Source organism: Stylophora pistillata, chromosome 2 (assembly GCF_964205215.1).
Source record: "Stylophora pistillata chromosome 2, jaStyPist1.2, whole genome shotgun sequence".
NCBI classification, from domain to species: Eukaryota; Metazoa; Cnidaria; class Anthozoa; order Scleractinia; family Pocilloporidae; genus Stylophora; species Stylophora pistillata.
This window is the reverse complement of record NC_142520.1, coordinates 13,735,396-13,753,697: the sequence shown is the minus strand read 5'-3', so window position 1 is coordinate 13,753,697 and position 18,302 is coordinate 13,735,396. Positions and strand designations below refer to the sequence as shown.

Here is an 18,302-nt window from a genome sequence, read left to right as displayed (position 1 = left end):
TGGGCTATTGTTCTGCCAATCAGATCTATTGTTTTTCCACGTTCTCGTTGCCGTAACCGTCGTGGTTTGCTTAAAGTCCTTAATAGCGTGACGGAGGAAACTTTGAGATTCTCGTTCTTTCTTTACAATCAAATATACGGTTGTACTATATTCTCTTTAAATTACTTTTGTTTGATTCTCTTCTTTTGATTCCTAATCATGTTTTCTAACGCAGTACAATCGATTCTCCTTCATTTCCAGCTATGGCGGAAAGTAACCTCTCAAAAACGGGAGAGGAACTGGAGGTGAAAAAAGAGCTTCTGGCCACAGGTGAGAAACAGGCTTGTAATGCATGCAAGAGGTATTCTGTTAGATGGTTGGGTTGGGATGAGACACTTCTTCTCAACTTTGTATAAGAAAAAGATTATTAACTTCAAAGTTTCCAACAAATTCATAGTTCAAGAAAGAGCGAAAAAGAGACCCTTCTAATTTATATGAAATCAAACCAGACACAGGTATTTTGTGGTCTGATGTCACTGTTCTTCGAACAATTCTGAGCAGAAGTAAACTACGCTTGTGCCCCGCTTACTGTAGTTTCCTCTGCAGCTGTTGTTTGATCTTGTCACGCAACCTACTCTGTCCCCCGTGAAGTGACGAGACCAAACAGCGGATGCCATTGAGATTTCTCTAGCTTGCGAGTAGGCCTGGGTAGTAGGCTTTCATCATTGATGCTTCGAAACTTAATTTTAAAAGTTTTACCGCAGTAAGCAAACCAAACAATCCATTTTCTCTTTAGGAGACCCTAACCGAAGATATTTTGCGGTCTCTGCTTTTCAAATAAGTGAAAATACATTGAACGGAGAGAGAAAAGAATTATAATTTAAAGACTTTTAAAAAGAAAAAAAAATTAACTCAAAAGGCGATAGGGAAGGTCTTTTTTATGATAATTTTGAAGTTAGTTAAGACTACATCAACTTGAGGTTTTAAGGAATTTTAAAAACACGCCTGTATTATATGTGACGTGGAGGGCTTAAGTGTATTTGATCAATGGTTGGAATTGCACATGATTGTGATCACTGATTAGATTAAAACATTTTCTTGGTAATTTCAGCAACAGAAGAAAGTCAAGTTACTTCATGTGACTCTAAACTGGGTGTATGTGATGACTTTTTGAGAGGTGAGAAAACAAGGGGAAATCAGAATTTTTTTAAAGATGTCCCAGTATAGTCTTTGACACATTTGTATCAAAGTTTATCGCTATTAGAAAAAAGAAAAAATCGCTCGACCACGCGCAATCTGTTCAAGGTGTATAGTCGTATGCAGACACATGGATTGAATGTCGACGCTAAATCAATAGCACTACAGATAAAAGGAAAACAGAAACAAATAACTGACACCGAAATAAAAAATAGGGAAAGAATAAAAAAGCGTTTTACTTATCAGTGATACATTTAAACATTTCAAAAAAGAAAAACAAATTATCCGACCCTGAACCCGGTTTGTTTTCAGGGATAGCAAAAGAATGTCTCGAGACAGGAAACAAAGAATACAGACATGGAGAAATGAATAACGCGATTAACTCCTACTCTGAAGGACTTCGAGTCAACTGCAAAGATAAACGGTTAAACGCTAAGCTTTATAGCAATAGGGCGGCAGCTCATTTTCATTCGGGTAAGCATTCCATTTCAAACTTCTAAACTTGTCATGCAGCGATAGATAAAGGAATAAGCAGCCTCCTTCAATCAAAGGCGTGATTCTAGCAAGTGGACCGCAATCTGAAAAATTGCATCAAAGAAGCCGAGCCAGTGCACCCCAGATACTAGCTGGGATAGACTACAAGTTGGGAGCGAGGCAAATTTTATAGGGTTTTTTTTTTTCGTAAGGGAATTCTAATCACAAAATTAAATAAATAAATTTCGTTTTTCATGACACTGGATAAAAATCGATCAAAGAAATGATCCTTGCAGGTGCACTTCGATTTAAGCGGTTGCAGCCTTTTTTAGGCCCCTTTTCTGCATTTGCGCGTAATGACCAAATAAAAATCACTTCGTGAATTCCATAGGAAACCACCAGGAGTGTCTTGATGATGCAACAGTTGCCGTTCAATTGGAACCCAGTTTAATTAAAGCTATCAAGAAAGGTGGGTTCTCAGCCATAGGTCATGAAAACTCTTTTCTATGATTCCAAAGGAAATTGTGTGAATCACGGCAGGCGACTGCACCCCATGTGTCCATGATAACTGAGGTGTTAACGTCTGCTATATAGATAAAAAGACCTATTAAAGATCCATAACCTTTCAGTTGAACCTTCGTTGGAAGCCGCTTTGCATTAACTCCTTATATTCATTTTTCAGTAATTCCACAGTTTAATTCTCCTCATTATTACAATTCGTTTTTTCGAGCTTAATAAAAATCTATTCATTTTTTGCATGCGTTTGTACCTTAACGTCAATAGCTACCTTGCACCACTAATTGTTGCCTTCTTTTTAGGGGCCAGTGCTTGTCTCGAGCTTTCTTTGTATAAAGAAGCAAGACGCTGGCTGCAGATGGGATTAGCCGTATCCTTTGACGAATGTTTCAAACGTGTTACAAGAAGCTACGCAAGAAATGTTTCTGGGAAATTGCCATGTTCCGTTCAGATTCGTCTACAATTAATGCAAGCGATTTTCATTTACACCGCACTGAGTAGTTATTAGGATCTAAAGTATTCCGTCAAAGGCGTATTTTAATTAGTGTACAAAATCCACTTTAAAAAAAATTTCATTTCAAAAACTCATTCAAACGTTTCAAGCTAAAGAACCCTAATTTTTGACTCTAGACCAGTACCACCTTGACACTCAGAACTAAACAAACCACTGCGCCTCAAGGTTGACTAAGTCATTCTAATATAATCAAAGACAACAAATCTCTAAAAGAAATCGATGTTTGAGTGGGTTTCACCACATTTTCGCACATCCATTTACAAATTTATCTATCCATCCTTGACAAATTTTAAGATCGAAATCAATAACGAACGCCTCATTCATTTACTAAACAAACCTAATGCTGAACTAAAAGTCGTGGCAAACAGTTATGCCAGTCTCGGCTGTGCATACAATAGCCTAGGAAAGTTCAAGACAGCAATCGGGTACCATCAACGTCATCTAGAAATTGCTAAAGAAGTGGGAGACAAGGCCGGAGAGGGAATCAGTTATGGAAATCTTGTCAACGCTTATGAAGGTCTAGGACAGTTCAAAACAGCAATCGCGTATAATCAACGTCATCTAGAAATTGCTAAAGAAGTGGGAGACAAGGCCGGAGAGGGAAAAAGTTATTGTAATCTCGGCAGCGCTTATCAAGGTCTAGGACAGTTCAAAACAGCAATCGGGTACCATCAACGTCAGCTAGAAATTGCTAAAGAGGTGGGAGACAAGGCCGGAGAGGGAATCAGTTATGGAAATCTCGGCAACGCTTATCAAGGTCTAGGACAGTTCAAAACAGCAATCGGGTACCATCAACGTCATCTAGAAATTGCTAAAGAAGTGGGAGACAAGGCCGGAGAGGGAATCAGTTATGGAAATCTTGGCAACGCTTATCAAGGTCTAGGACAGTTCAAAAAAGCAATCGGGTATCATCAACGTCATCTAGAAATTGCTAAAGAAGTGGGAGACAAGGCCGGAGAGGGTAGAAGTTATGGAAATCTGGGCAACGCTTATGACGATCTAGGACAGTTCAAAACAGCAATCGGGTACCATCAACGTCATCTTGAAATTGCTAAAGAAGTGGGAGACAAGGCCGGAGAGGGAATCAGTTATGGAAATCTCGGCAACGCTTATCAAGGTCTAGGACAGTTCAAAACAGCAATCGGGTATCATCAACGTCATCTAGAAATTGCTAAAGAAGTGGGAGACAAGGCCGGAGAGGGAAAAAGTTATTGTAGTCTCGGCAACGCTTATCAAGGTCTAGGACAGTTCAAAACAGCAATCGGGTATCATCAACGTCATCTAGAAATTGCTAAAGAAGTGGGAGACAAGGCCGCAAAGGAAAAAAGTTATTGTAATCTCGGCAACGCTTATCAAGGTCTAGGACAGTTCAAAACAGCAATCGGGTACCATCAACGTCATCTAGAAATGGCTAAAGAAGAGGGACACAAGGCCGGAGAGGGAATGAGTTATGGAAATCTCGGCAAAGCTTATCAAGGTCTAGCACAGTTCAAAACAGCAATCGGGTACCATCAACGTCATCTAGAAATTGCTAAAGAAGTTAGAGACAAGGCCGGAGAGGGAAAAAGTTATTGTAGTCTCGGCAACGCTTATCAAGGTCTAGGACAGTTCAAAACAGCAATCAGGTATCATCAACGTCATCTAGAAATTGCTAAAGAAGTGGGAGACAAGGCCGGAGAGGGAAAAAGCTATTGTAGTCTCGGCAACGCTTATCAAGGTCTAGGACAGTTCAAAACAGCAATCGGGTACCATCAACGTCATCTGGAAATTGCTAAAGTGGTGGGAGACAAGGCCGGACAGGGAATCAGTTATGGAAATCTCGGCAACGCTTATCTTGGTCTAGGACAGTTCAAAACAGCAATCGGGTACCATCAACGTCATCTAGAAATTGCTAAAGAGGTGGGAGACAAGGCCGGAGAGGGAAAAAGCTATTGTAATCTCGGCAACGCTTATCTTGGTCTAGGAGAGTTCAAAACAGCAATCGGGTACCATCAACGCGATCTAGAAATTGCTAAAGAAGTGGAAGACAAGGCCGGAGAGGGAATCAGTCATGGAAATCTCGGCAACGCTTATCAAGGTCTAGGACAGTTCAAAACAGCAATCGGATACCATCAACGTCATCTAGAAATTGCTAAAGAAGTGGGAGACAAGGCCGGAGAGGGAATCAGTTATGGAAATCTCGGCAACGCTTATCAAGGTCTAGGACAGTTCAAAACAGCAATCGGGTACCATCAACGTCATCTAGAAATTGCTAAAGAAGTGGGAGACATGGCCGGAGAGGGAAAAAGTTATTGTAATCTCGGCAACGCTTATCAAGGTCTAGGACAGTTCAAAACAGCAATCGGGTACCATCAACGTCATCTAGAAATTGCTAAAGAGGTGGGAGACAAGGCCGGAGAGGGAAAAGGCTATTGTAATCTCAGCAACGCTTATAAAGGTCTAGGACAGTTCAAAACAGCAATCGAGTACCATCAACGTCATCTAGAAATTGCTAAAGAAGTGGGAGACCAGGCCGGAGAGGGAATCAGTTATGGAGATCTCGGCAACGCTTATCGAGGTCTAGGACAGTTCAAAACAGCAATCGGGTACCATCAACGTCAGCTAGAAATTGCTAAAGAAGTGGGAGACAAGGCCGGAGAGGGAATCAGTTATGGACATCTCGGCAGCGCTTATAAAGGTCTAGGACAGTTCAAAACAGCAATCGGGTACCATCAACGTCATCTAGAAATTGCTAAAGAAGTGGGAGACAAGGCCGGAGAGGGAATCAGTTATGGAAATCTTGGCAACGCTTATCAAGGTCTAGCACAGTTCAAAACAGCAATCGGGTACCATCAACGTCAGCTAGAAATTGCTAAAGAAGTGGGAGACAAGGCCGGAGAGGGAAAAAGTTATTCTAATCTGGGCAACGCTTATCGAGGTCTAGGACAGTTCAAAACAGCAATCGGGTACCATCAACGTCATCTAGAAATTGCTAAAGAAGTGGGAGACAAGGCCGGAGAGGGAAAAAGTTATTCTAATCTCGGCAACGCTTATCAAGGTCTAGGACAGTTCAAAACAGCAATCGGGTACCATCAACGTGATCTAGAAATTGCTAAAGAGGTGGGAGACAAGGCCGGAGAGGGAAGAAGTTATGGAAATCTCGGCAGCGCCTATAAAGGTCTAGGACAGTTCAAAACAGCAATCGGGTACCATCAACGTCATCTAGAAATTGCTAAAGAAGTGGGAGACAAAGCCGGAGAGGGAATCAGTTATGGAAATCTCGGCAAAGCTTATCGAGGTCTAGGACAGTTCAAAACAGCAATCGGATACCATCAACGTCATCTAGAAATTGCTAAAGAAGTGGGAGACAAGGCCGGAGAGGGAATCAGTTATGGAAATCTTGGTAACGCTTATCAAGGTCTAGGACAGTTCAAAACAGCAATTGGGTATAATCAACGTCATCTAGAAATTGCTAAAGAAGTGGGAGACAAGGCCGGAGAGGGAAAAAGTTATTGTAGTCTCGGCAACGCTTATCAAGGTCTAGGACAGTTAAAAACAGCAATCGGGTACCATCAACGTCAGCTAGAAATTGCTAAAGAGGTGGGAGACAAGGCCGGAGAGGGAATCAGTTATGGAAATCTCGGCAACGCTTATCAAGGTCTAGGACAGTTCAAAACAGCAATCGGGTACCATCAACGCGATCTAGAAATTGCTAAAGAAGTGGAAGACAAGGCCGGAGAGGGAAGAAGTCATGGTAATCTCGGCAACGCTTATCGTGGTCTAGGACAGTTCAAAACAGCAATCGGGTACCATCAACGCGATCTAGAAATTGCTAAAGAAGTGGAAGACAAGGCCGGAGAGGGAAGAAGTTATGGAAATCTTGGCAACGCTTATCAAGGTCTAGGACAGTTCAAAACAGCAATCGGGTACCATCAACGTCATCTAGAAATTGCTAAAGAAGTGGGAGACAAGGCCGGAGAGGGAATCAGTTATGGAAATCTCGGCAACGCTTATCAAGGTCTAGGACAGTTCAAAACAGCAATCGGGTACCATCAACGTCATCTAGAAATTGCTAAAAAAGTGGGAGACAAGGCTGGAGAGGGAATCAGTTATGGCTGTCTTGGCAATATTCATCGCTGTCTAAGACAGGTTCAAACAGCAATCGGGTACCATCAACGTGCTCTAGAAATTTCTAAAGAAGTAGGAGACAAGGGCGGAGAGGGGAGAAATTATTGCCAACTAGGCAACGACTATCATGGTCTAGAGCAGTTGAAAGCAGCAATGGGGTACTATCAACGTCATCTAGAGATTGCTAAAAAAGTGGGAGACGCGACTGCAGAGGCATGCTCACTCTCTTCTCTTGGTTCAATTTTTGAGTGCCTAGGAAATGTTTGGAAGGCGTTTGTGTGCTTTCAGATGAGTGTAGAGGTGTATGATTATATCAGGGCCAGTCTTCATCTCAACGATCAGTGGAAGATTTCGTATCGCAATCAACACCAACAAGCGTACAAAGGTTTGTGGCGTACAAATCTAATGCAAGGCAACGTCGTAGAGGCTCTTCTTACCGCAGAAGAAGGACGTGCTCAGTCTCTGAGAGATCTCCAGGACACAATATATCAGCCTGGACATTCATCAACAAACAGCACTTCGGACAACACTTTTCTGAGTTGTGTTCCATCGAGCGCAGTTTTCATTGCTGTAAGTGGTCCTTGCGTTCACCTCTGGGTAATCCTCAGTAATGATAATATCCAGATGAGAAAGGTACATGTAAATGATTTCAAGTATGAGGAGGATTTGGAAATTTTTATTGAGCAACTTAACACAACTGCGCTTGAGGAGATTGGTGTAAAAGAAAGTGTGAAACGCGAAAATCCTTCCTTTGATTCGCCGAAGCGGGAGGAAATGGCGAGCGATGTCATCCCAATTAATGTGTGGTACTCGGAATCCAGGGCTTTACAGAAGCTTCATGACATCATCATTACTCCTATTGCTGATTTGATCAACGAAAGTAAAGAGCTTACATTTGTTCCTGAGGGACCATTTTGCCTTGTACCTTTCGCAGCATTGGAAGACTCCAAGTCAACATATCTAAGTGATTCTTTCAGAATTCGTGTGCTTCCATCCTTGACGACGTTACAATTAATTCATGATTGCCCAGCTCAATTCCACACGACGACTGGTGCATTGCTTGTTGGAGACCCATGTTTCAAAGATATCATTTATGAGAGAAGAAGTTTGATACAACTTCCTGGAGCAAAGAAAGAAGTGGAGATGATCGGACGTATCCTCAATATCGCCCCTCTCACTGGAGAAATGGCAACAAAAGATGATGTGTTAAAACGAATGTCATCGGTGGCGTTAGTACACATTGCAACGCATGGTAAGATGGAAACTGGAGAGGTTTTCCTGGCACCCAACACCACAAGAGAAAACCCAAATCCTCAAGAGAAGGACTACCTCATGACGATGGAGGATGTGGTACAAGTTGGGCTGCGTGCACGACTTGTTGTATTGAGTTGCTGTTACACTGCTCGAGGGGAGATCATGGATGAGGGTGTGGTAGGCATCGCGCGAGCACTTTTAGGAGCTGGTGCTAGATCTGTTGTGGTAACCTTGTGGGCCATTGACGACGAGGGAACCCTGGAGTTTATGAGTTTCTTCTATGAAGCGCTTGCTAAAGGAAAGAAGACAAGTGAAGCTCTCAATCAGGCCATGAAGTGTATGAGAGAATTTGAAGTGTTCAAGGAGGTGAAATACTGGGCGCCATTTGTACTTATTGGTGATGACGTCAGCCTGGATCTCAAGGATATTTCGATGCTGAAGCAAGTAACTATTCTTTTCATAGTCTTTTCTCATAAGAATGAAAAAGTAACTCTAAATCATAATTTATTGTTTATATTTGAGCGATCATACTTTTGCTGTTATTTTGCTTCTAATGGGGTTAAAAGTTCATATTCTTTTTGCTCCAGCAAATTGAGATACAATACAATGGAGTGGACAAATCTACGATGACAACAATCTTTTTAGAAAAGATGAAAGGAGTAAAAAAGGAAATATCTTATATGAAACTCTTTTTGTACAGTGTTTCTTTTCATGTCTTAAGAAAATGTTATGGCAACTCAACGATCTTCTTTAAGTTCAGATACGTTTATTTTTATAGCTAAGGAAGTGAGCATTGGAATCCGGGGGAGTTTGCAGCTACCTACAAACCAGTAAGATACCGATGACGTCTATGTCAAGAGTCTTCTTTGTAAAGCAGGAAGAACCAAAAGACGGCCAACCTCAAGTTCAACAAGGACTCCCATTTCCTCAAAAAATTGGACTGCTGTTGGGAGCTTGTAGAATTTTGGACACTCAAAAGGAGAACTTTTAAGTATTTTAATATTGATATCGTGCTCAAACTAATTCCCATACACATTTTTTTTAATGAGAAGTTCTGAAATTATTCCGACTAGCTATATACAAGGTAACATTTTTTTATGTAACACAAATTAATTAGTGTTCTATTAACATGATTTCAGGCGTAACATTTACGTCGAAGTGAAAACGTCTTGAAAACGTTTCCAGATGTTGTTTTTACAGATTTTTTCTCAATCAGTTTTTTTTCTTATGAGTGATAAGACTGTTACAGCCATTTGCATGTATAGAGAATTTCCATTGAACTTGGAGAATAATCAGTTGTCCCATTTCTCAATTATCTTACTTATGTCAGATGGAAATTGCAGATAACGGTTCGAGGATTTTTATCAAGTCATTGCTTAAAGGTATTTTAATTTCCGGGAAAAGAACAGATTGTGACCTTCATGGCAATAAGTCAGTCTTGAGATTAATATTTTTTCTTTTATGTCTGAATGTGATGAATTGTGTTTTTTTCTTTTTTGTATAAGTATTTCGACGTATTTTTAGCATGCTTTTGAAACTAATTGTCCAAAGGTGGAACGAGATTTTATTTTTAAATTCTTTTATTGAGCAGCTTCAAAATTGTGTATCTTACCAAGCATCGAAAGAAGCTCAGAGACTGCGAGAAAGTTGGAGCGAAATGATTTTATCTAGTCACTTCAATTGGATTGTTAACGAACTATATAAGTGCAATAAAGAAGCGTCTGAATGTCACAAAATGGATATATTTTACATTCTGTTAGAAGGGAAGGGAAAGTCAATAACAAAATGAAAAATCCCCCGGTAACCTGAGAGCAGCAACCATTCGCTCCTTCGGTTAGGGTACATTATCGTGCGAGACATCTCTTCTGACCGTTCAACAATAATGATCAAAACTTTTCAACTCGTTCTCAAACTTGATCAATCGAAGGCCAACTTTCGTGCCATTGCAGAAAACGATCTCGTAATAGGGTGAAAAGTTTTAAACAATACCAATAATTGAAGTTTTTCTTTTTTGGCCCCCCTACTGCAGATAGAGTTGTATAAGATTGTATGTTCCTCTCTGATGCTTCAATGTCTATGCTGGTTTCTTCGTAATTAATAGTAAAAAAATTTCATCAGCGCTTCCAAAAAATAACACCAAAAGTAATTAGCAAATATATAACAGAGACGCTTCTGCAATGCCTTTGTTTCATGGAAATGTTCACTCCAGCCTTTGATACGACCAGCTTTACAGTCTAGTAAAATTTCCTTCAAATAAGTGGGAATTAATAACTCTAAATAGAAGTGCCGCTTCATTCCTAGGTGTTATAAATAAATACTACACCTAAATTATATTAAGGGAACACTAAGCCTTTTCAGCAATGTTCACTCCGTGCTTAAGCTATACTGGAAACAATTGTTTTGAGATAGTTGGTCAGAAAAAAGGACGTGACGAAGGCAATCTGGGTATCCGGTAATCAATTAATTTTTATAAGCCAAATAAGTAAAAAATAAATTAATTAATCAAATCGCTATATTCTCCTCCGTTTTCTCAGGCGGATTTCCCTGAAATCCTGAGATAAAGGAACTGCGACCTGAAAATATTCCACTTTACCTTTGGGGGTAATTGCGTGTATTTGTTTCTTTTTTTCTGACAACCTTTCACGAAACAGCTGCATACTTGCTTTTCAGTCTATCAAATCTACCTTTCAGTTATTTACTCCACGTTTAATAACTGAAAGGTGATCATTTAAGATAACTGTGTTACTTTTGCTGCGTGTAGTGCTTTTAAACAACAGTGAGCATCATAACGAAAAACAATCTCCGTGCTTGTCCGTTGATTTTGACAAAGAGCTACAAGGAAAGAAAGAACATTTTGCGTGAGAGCAAGTCCTTAAGAATTTTTCATTGCGTTATCATTATTCATACTTTCAGACGAGTTCCCACCCATCTCTATAAGCACTGTGCGCATATAAGAACACAGCTATACTTTGCGGAGAAGAAACTCTTGGAGGGTGTCTCAAAGATGGTTGTTCATCCTTTGAGAGGCTACTAAACTAATCATAACTTGTTACAAACAGAAGCGATTGTAAACCAGACCCCCGCTATCAAAAACAGGGAATATAGACAACTCAGCAAAGACAATTCAAGAAACAGTTTGTAGGTTGTGTCAAGGGACTTAATTTTACTTACTAATTGGAGTCTGTAAATACTTAAGGAAGTGGTTCCTTCTCTGCGAGCACTGTTACATCAGGGGTGACCCTGGTAAATTCTGGGGGGCCTTCAGGATTTCCCATTTGTGACACCTGGACCATTGGGGCTTGACCTCCTTGAGCCCCAGATGTTGGCATCTGGACCATTTGAGCTTGACCTCCCAGAGCCCCAGCTCCAGATGTTGGCACCTGGACGACAGCTCCAGCCATAGGAGCTTGGTATATCTGTGGCTGACTAACTACTTGCATTACACTACCACCTGGCATTTGAACTGTTTGAGGATGGCCTCCAACGTCCCCTGATGAAGATACTGGAACCATTACCACACCACATGCTGTTTGCATTGGAATTGCCATGGGAGCAGCACCAGCACAATAGACCATGCCTTGGTTGCTCACATAAACCATTGAAGGTGCCTACAAGAGTACACAAATATCATCATCGTTATGGATCATCTTGTATAATCAGATGTATGCTCTCAATTGCAAAAGGGTTGACACCTAAAAAGCATGTTTCATGAACGATTAGACCTAACAGCTTTATGGAAGAGGTTTCCATAGTCTTTGTGGAAAATCTTTGTTTCTAATCATTCTTATCATGAGTATTTCATGCGTGATGGATGGTTTGTATAACCAACTACATGCAACTAATTGCAGTTGCAATGTACATGTCTGCATGTGTACCCACAGGGCTGTTGGGTCTCAGGAATCATTCATAATGCTGTTTAGATGTCAACATTTATACAAAACAGTGTACACAAGGAAAAATAAACTCTTTCTTAGAAGGGATCAACTCCCTAGGGAAACTGTGGCGCTGCCTCTTTTTTCAGCTCAATATGTGCAGGTCACATTCTGATAAAAAGAAACATGTTGATCAAAATGCGTCGTCAAATAAACTTGTAAAAGATTTAGACATGGAACAGTAAGCTCCCACTCTGTTCAATGGCAAAGATTATAAATATAAATCAGTGTTAATCAAGCTTAAAGAAAATGTATATCTACAGGGTTAACTTGCATAATTTTTCATGCTCAGTTTGAATGAAAATGCTATTTTTTTGTCTGTGATACCTTAACTGATTTGATAAATAAATGCAAATTTCTACAATAAAGAGTTTCAATGTAAAGCTTCATCATTTGCTTTGACAAAGGGCTAAAACTTGAAACATCAGCTTTGTATATTCTTTACGGTGGCAAATTTACATTATCAACTCATTTGATAAAACCAAATTATCTTTCTAACAAAGCTTGCAGGCCCAGTACTTCACTAGTATAGACTGAAATGTCTATCTGACAGACTAGCAAATGGAGAAAGATGGAAGACAAATCCAGTAACACATAGAAACTAACAGGTAGACCACAGACACACAGACAGTCAAAAAGCATACAGTGAAACAGGAAAACAAGGAAGCATACAATAACTATTATATACAGTCGATAAACGATGATATGATAACTGATGATGATGATGCCCCAATTATTCTAAATGATTGTGGATCGCTTTTCAACAGGGAGGCATGCCTTTGTGCTGCCTACTTGTATCACAAACCAGTTCTTCAAATTTTTTTTGACAACCCTGCTAAAAGTCAAGCTATTTGAAGTAAATGATCAATGATGATATGATGACAATTGTAAAGATGATGAAATGACATTAATGATGACGGTGATCAAAACAGTGGCAGTGAAAATGATGACAGTCAGTGATGATGATCATATTATAAGCAGACAAAAGAAAACTCATACAGAAGATAATACCTGGCCTCCTTGAACAGCACAGCACTGGCAAGGATTCATATTACAGCAGAGAACGGCAGCCCATATTCCAATGCCAAACTCAACAATACCAAGAATCAATGTGATCACTGTGATAGCCATTTCTGCATCATAGTTGTACCAGTAGCGCTTAGGAAAATCTTCTTCATACCAAGGAGAAGTGCGGTACATCCCAATGGCAATACTGTAACAAAGGATTATTATTCCTCCAAACACAGCAGAGGTGATTGCACAGCCCATGAAAGCAGCAGCCTGAAGAAATAAAACTCAATTTATTGCTAACACCAGCTGTAACTGGTACTCCATCACAGTTTGAATGCGTTCCTTTAATCCCAAAGATTCACTTGTACATAACACAAAAAAAATACAGAATTAACAATGCGAACCTAAACCCTGCAATGAAACTAAAATACAACGAAAGGAATATGAAAAACACAGGAAAATACAAACGAAAGCGTAACTGCTTACAAGATCTGTACGGCACTCCGGAATAACAACGACTGAATGAAAATTACAACTACGACGTTATATAGCAGATAAAGGCTAAAACAACAGACTAAACAAGGCTACACAATACTCAAAGGCGATTACATGAGACAACGCTGACAAACTTAATTTACATTTTGACAGTACGAAAAAATACCAACTAATAAATACAGAACTGAACTATCGAGACGAGAACTTTTACACTAATTACCATTAACAAAGACGAACGACAGAACCGATAAAAACTAATTCTCATGGCTACACCAGCTTTTAACTACTCCCAGAAGTGATTAACATGTAACCTCTCCAATATCCATACATTATCTAGCAAACAGGTAAAGGGAATACTCAAACCTATCAGATAGAAGTTGCTGTATACACATACATGCACTTTGATCTAACACCAAATTCTCATAACTGTCTCATAAATGCAAGTAGCAGCTATAGAGAGGAGAATTATATTAATCAGATCTTGGGAGTTAAATAGCTAGGGGACAGGGTGGTGGAGAATTTTTACAAGTTATGTTTCAATTATTACCAGGAACCCATATGCAGTTCGCTGTTACAATGAAAGTAATTTTCAAGTTTATCATGAAGAACAGTTATGTAATGTTTTTTTTTACAGTGTCCTGAAAAGTGAGTGATAAGGACAGACAAATTAGAACTAAGTGTTAACCTTTGATCTGCATGTACGTAGAATCCATCAAATGAAATGCTTTGAGGAGACTTAAAACCACACTTTCAATGCAAATGAATTGATGGTTGCAGTTTATTACAAACAAGATCTTCTACACAAGATGATCAAATTTACTCAGATTAGCATCTCTGCAGCACAATCACAAAGGGTTTGGACAGGTTTCAGTTTGTAACACTCACTAAAATTCGAGACAAATTGAATCGTACCAGAATTTATAACTGTAACCTCCCCTCCCCTCTCCCCCTTATGTTGTTAATGGCACCTACAGAAGGTAAACTGGGGTCTTCAAAGCCTTTGATACAAACACAAAGACAATCATAACTGAAAGAGAACAACTTACAAAAGCTTGGCTTGATGAGTTCCTTTCTCTGTTACTTCCTGGAATCCCAAGAGATCCTGTGAGAATCATCTGGAAGTAAGAAACAAGAAAACAGAATATATTGTCAAACATTCTCAGAGGTTAGTTAAAAGTTAGTATCTTGGCTTCTGAAGAACATTCTTACCAAGTGGGATGAGAAGTTAAGAGGAAAAAAAAAAAAAGGTAAGGTCGGCTGAATCAAGCAAAAGTTTCTTATGGCCACAGCACATCCTGATTTCCGTAGCATGAAACCATTAATGGAGTATTGCTACTTCTGCTGAGTCAGATGCTGGCCCATTGCATGATGTCTTGGATCAGTGAAAGGGAGAAAGACAGAGAACCAGAAAAAGTGGGAAAACCCCTGAAACAGCCATTATCAACTCCTTGGGACTTAAAACAGGCTTGCCCAAATAATCTGGCAACTGGACCATTTCAGCTGGGTCTGCTTCGAAAAATGAGCCAGCTTTTTCGAATATTTGTGGCTCAATTTTCAGCATGGAAGCACAGCATTGTGCTGTATACTAATTATTCTGTTATTAAGAAAATATCAGTCAGTTGTTGTGATGTGCTTTTCACTTTGTATAAACATGTGTATTCTCATTAGATTTGTATAGGTAATGACATGATTCTGAGTGCAACTTGGAATAAATAAGCACGAGTAAATCTTTTCAAAGACTAACAAAATTGCCCATATGGCGAGTGCAACTTGTGGTCTTTGAAAACATTTAAAAGTGCTCATCTATTCCAAATTGCACACGAAAATCATGAGATTATGTAAAATAATATACATGAAAAAATACGAGGTAGCTTCTCAAAACTACGCAGAAGAAAAACACGCGCATCACGTGCAAAAATAGTTTATTCAAACCCTGCAAGTGACATTGATCTTGACATTGACCAATCATTCTGACCAATCAGAATGTCTGATTTGTTTCTCTCTTTGTACTGAATTAACCCTCTTCTGCACTGAATTCACTGAAAACTGCATCCATCTTAACCAATCAGAAGTAGGAAGTTTTTTCATGTTTAACAAATGGAGAAGCCTTGACTGTGCTCTGTTCTGTAGCAAAGCACGCAGGAAGCGGCTAGAGTACGAAAGAAGTGTAGGGAGAAACACGAGATGTAGTTGAGTGTTTCTCCCCACTTCTTGAGTGCTCTAGCCACTTCCTAAGTGCTTTACTACAGAACAGAGCACAGTCAAGGCTTCTCTATTTGTTTTATAATAAAGAATCCGTTAAATTCCCCACACATCACTAGCAATTTCCAAACAAACTTTATTTTCAAAGCGAACAACAGTGTCATCAGCATGCTCGGTACTCTGACAGAGGACGCTTACAATAAGCCAACCAGAATCCTTGTTAGAATGGGCAACCTAACTTGATTGGATGAACAAGACCAAAGCTGTCAAAATGTCAAACCATCAAAAGCTATCACAAAGAATCGCAAATCTTGCTTAAAATAATTCGAATGCATAAAGGTGCATTTTTTGCATACAGAAACCAGTATCTGTAGTAACATGATTAATGAAATCCAGCCGAATTTTGGTCCATGAAAACCTGGACGTTATCAACGTGACAATTTGAAAACAACTGCTTAAAGTTTGTGGTTGGAACCTGACAAACTGCTGCACTGTGTTGTTCTATGAATAAACAACGGTAGAATTTACAGCAGCGTGAGGATTTTCTGAACTGGTGGCTGCATCAGAGAAACTTGGCTGCGATGGTCTTCCATGGAATGCACCAGAGAGGATATCTGAACAAGCCCTTAGCTGTTCACTGGATGAACGAGTGTTGTAATTCCTCAGGCTAGCTTCACTGCGATGACCAGAGATAGCCATTATGTGCCGCGATGGAACTTGCACGTTGGGCCACAGCGTGACTGCAGTAGCTGACTGACACTATGGTTAGTGTAGATTCTCGAAGAGACGCTAGTTTAGAAATTTCTTTCACTATTCCTTCAATTTTGTTGACCCCCAGAGGCTAGTTGTCATACCAAACTTTAACTTAAGACTTCACGGCTCACTTTGGGTACTGAAAAAGTGCTTCGCAGGCAGGATTTAACTTCTGGAGAGGTCAAGCTCTTTGTTGCTCATTTTGTGGAGGTTCTTGGCAACTTTTCTTTCACTACACCAAGCTATCAAAAAAACGGCAACGAAGAGAAAAAGATTTTTGTTTGTATTTTGGTGTTCATTTTGTAGAGAAAGTTATAGTTGTTGGTTAGAAACGTGTGTGTGCTGGCTAGTTTTAAAATCATCCACTTTACTTGATTGTTTTTTTTTTTTGGTAAGAAAGTTTAGCAAATGTGCGTCCACTCTATTCGAGGTGTTCATATGGTATTTATTATATTTTTGCAATGAAAAAACTCACCTTCAAAAACTCGGATAGCCCATTTGGTGGATTGTTTGGTTTTCTTTGTTTCTGCTCTTACAATTATCTCGTCTATTGCAGCACTAGACATGTTTTCAAATCTTTGCCGGTTTAAATTGCCGCCGCCCTCATTGTTTTCGTAATTAACTTTGTTGGAAACCACACTTTCAGTTAAAGGGTACGTCACATTGTCATTGACAGTATCCTTTAAATTGATCGACGCTAACAGCTCGTTTTCTCTTTCGTCTTCTAGGTCATAGAAAACTTCTGGGTCGAGTAAAAACCCAAGAGAAAAATTCGGCATTTGGTCCGCCATGTTACAAATTGGCAGATGGCGTGACAGCTTCAACTCCATGTTCTATACTCTGATAGAGCACGCCCTTTCAACCAATGACAGCACGTGTTATATCTGAACTTTATTACAAATATTATTAAGCCGCTTAGAAACAGACTAGCTGTAGCTAACTGTGAGCAGTGTTTATCTCAGTTTGTATTTCAAATTTGTACGACTAAACAATCCGCCATATTGACAACAGTTAAACAGCTTGAGGAAGACCAGTAAAAATGATCAAAACGTCGGTTTTAAAAATATTTTAACCTCGGAAAGTTCCAGAAACGATTAAAAAAACTTTGGTTTTTTTTTTTTTTTTTTAAATAAACTTGTTATAAACGAACTCGATGCACCACTCTATTGGCTGGCTAGAGCTACATGTACATTCGGAATTATTCCCTTTTGGTTGGTTTATTATTTTCTGGATAGCTTTATACTATGTAATTTCACGCGTACAATGGAGATAACGTTGTCCTATATTGCAACCCATTTGAAGATTTCTTCAAACAAATGTTAAAATGTTTTGCAGAATGATGAACTTGCGTCTGGAAATGCAAAAAACTTCGTTTCCATGAATTGATGAAAGGGTTACAAAATATCCATGCTTCACTTAACGAATGGAGGTTTGAAAATATACTTGATTCGTTCTTTGCATGAGAATTCGAAAATCTACAAGGCAATTCAATTCGAGCAACCAAATTCACCCGATCACCAAATTTGAAACGACCGAGAATTTAAAAATTATTACTGGTGGTGGACCCAATTTTATACTTCAATTCACTTCCTTCAACCACATTTTTCTGTACAAGCTGCATAGTTCATTTCTCATTTCTTTTCTAAAAGCTTCGACGATTTTCTGGCTACAGTACTGCATTTACACTGTACATATCCACACTCCGCACCATATTCCAAAGCATCCTTCTCCTGTCCAAAAATATCCCTCAACGCGGTCTACAATTCCGAATATAACCAATAGTATTCCAACCACAATGTGGGCAATGGCAATGAGCCTCGCAGCTTTCAAGTCCTTTACACCCACCATGGTGATAACCTAAGCGTTGG

The 18,302-nt window shown here is 39.5% G+C and overlaps 2 protein-coding genes across 3 annotated transcripts in view; one reads left to right on the top strand and one right to left on the bottom strand.

Moving 5' to 3' along the window:
* Positions 1 to 9,707, top strand: part of LOC111318953 (uncharacterized) — a 24,301-nt gene extending 14,594 nt beyond the window's left edge. The window contains exons 3-9 of the mRNA XM_088749110.1: positions 241 to 309; positions 1,091 to 1,156; positions 1,489 to 1,650; positions 2,042 to 2,119; positions 2,469 to 2,536; positions 2,975 to 8,485; positions 8,820 to 9,707. Coding sequence (XP_088605236.1) covers positions 243 to 309; positions 1,091 to 1,156; positions 1,489 to 1,650; positions 2,042 to 2,119; positions 2,469 to 2,536; positions 2,975 to 8,485; positions 8,820 to 8,831 — 5,964 coding nt within the window. The 5' untranslated portion in view covers positions 241 to 242 and the 3' untranslated portion in view covers positions 8,832 to 9,707. The remainder of the gene's footprint in view (positions 1 to 240; positions 310 to 1,090; positions 1,157 to 1,488; positions 1,651 to 2,041; positions 2,120 to 2,468; positions 2,537 to 2,974; positions 8,486 to 8,819) is intronic.
* LOC111345023 (uncharacterized) lies at positions 9,604 to 18,302 on the bottom strand. 2 transcript variants are annotated; one of them, XM_088749065.1, is made up of 5 exons: positions 18,121 to 18,302; positions 14,526 to 14,594; positions 12,985 to 13,254; positions 11,213 to 11,649; positions 9,604 to 10,873 (listed from the first exon to the last, which is right to left on the bottom strand). In XM_088749065.1, exons 1-4 carry the CDS (start codon positions 18,280 to 18,282, stop codon positions 11,233 to 11,235), a joined length of 918 nt encoding a protein of 305 aa, XP_088605191.1. In that variant the 5' UTR covers positions 18,283 to 18,302; the 3' UTR covers positions 9,604 to 10,873; positions 11,213 to 11,232. The 2 variants fall into 2 exon arrangements, with proteins under 2 accessions (XP_088605191.1, XP_088605189.1); XM_088749063.1 differs by lacking the exon at positions 18,121 to 18,302 and having other exon boundaries at positions 11,233 to 11,649; positions 14,526 to 15,438.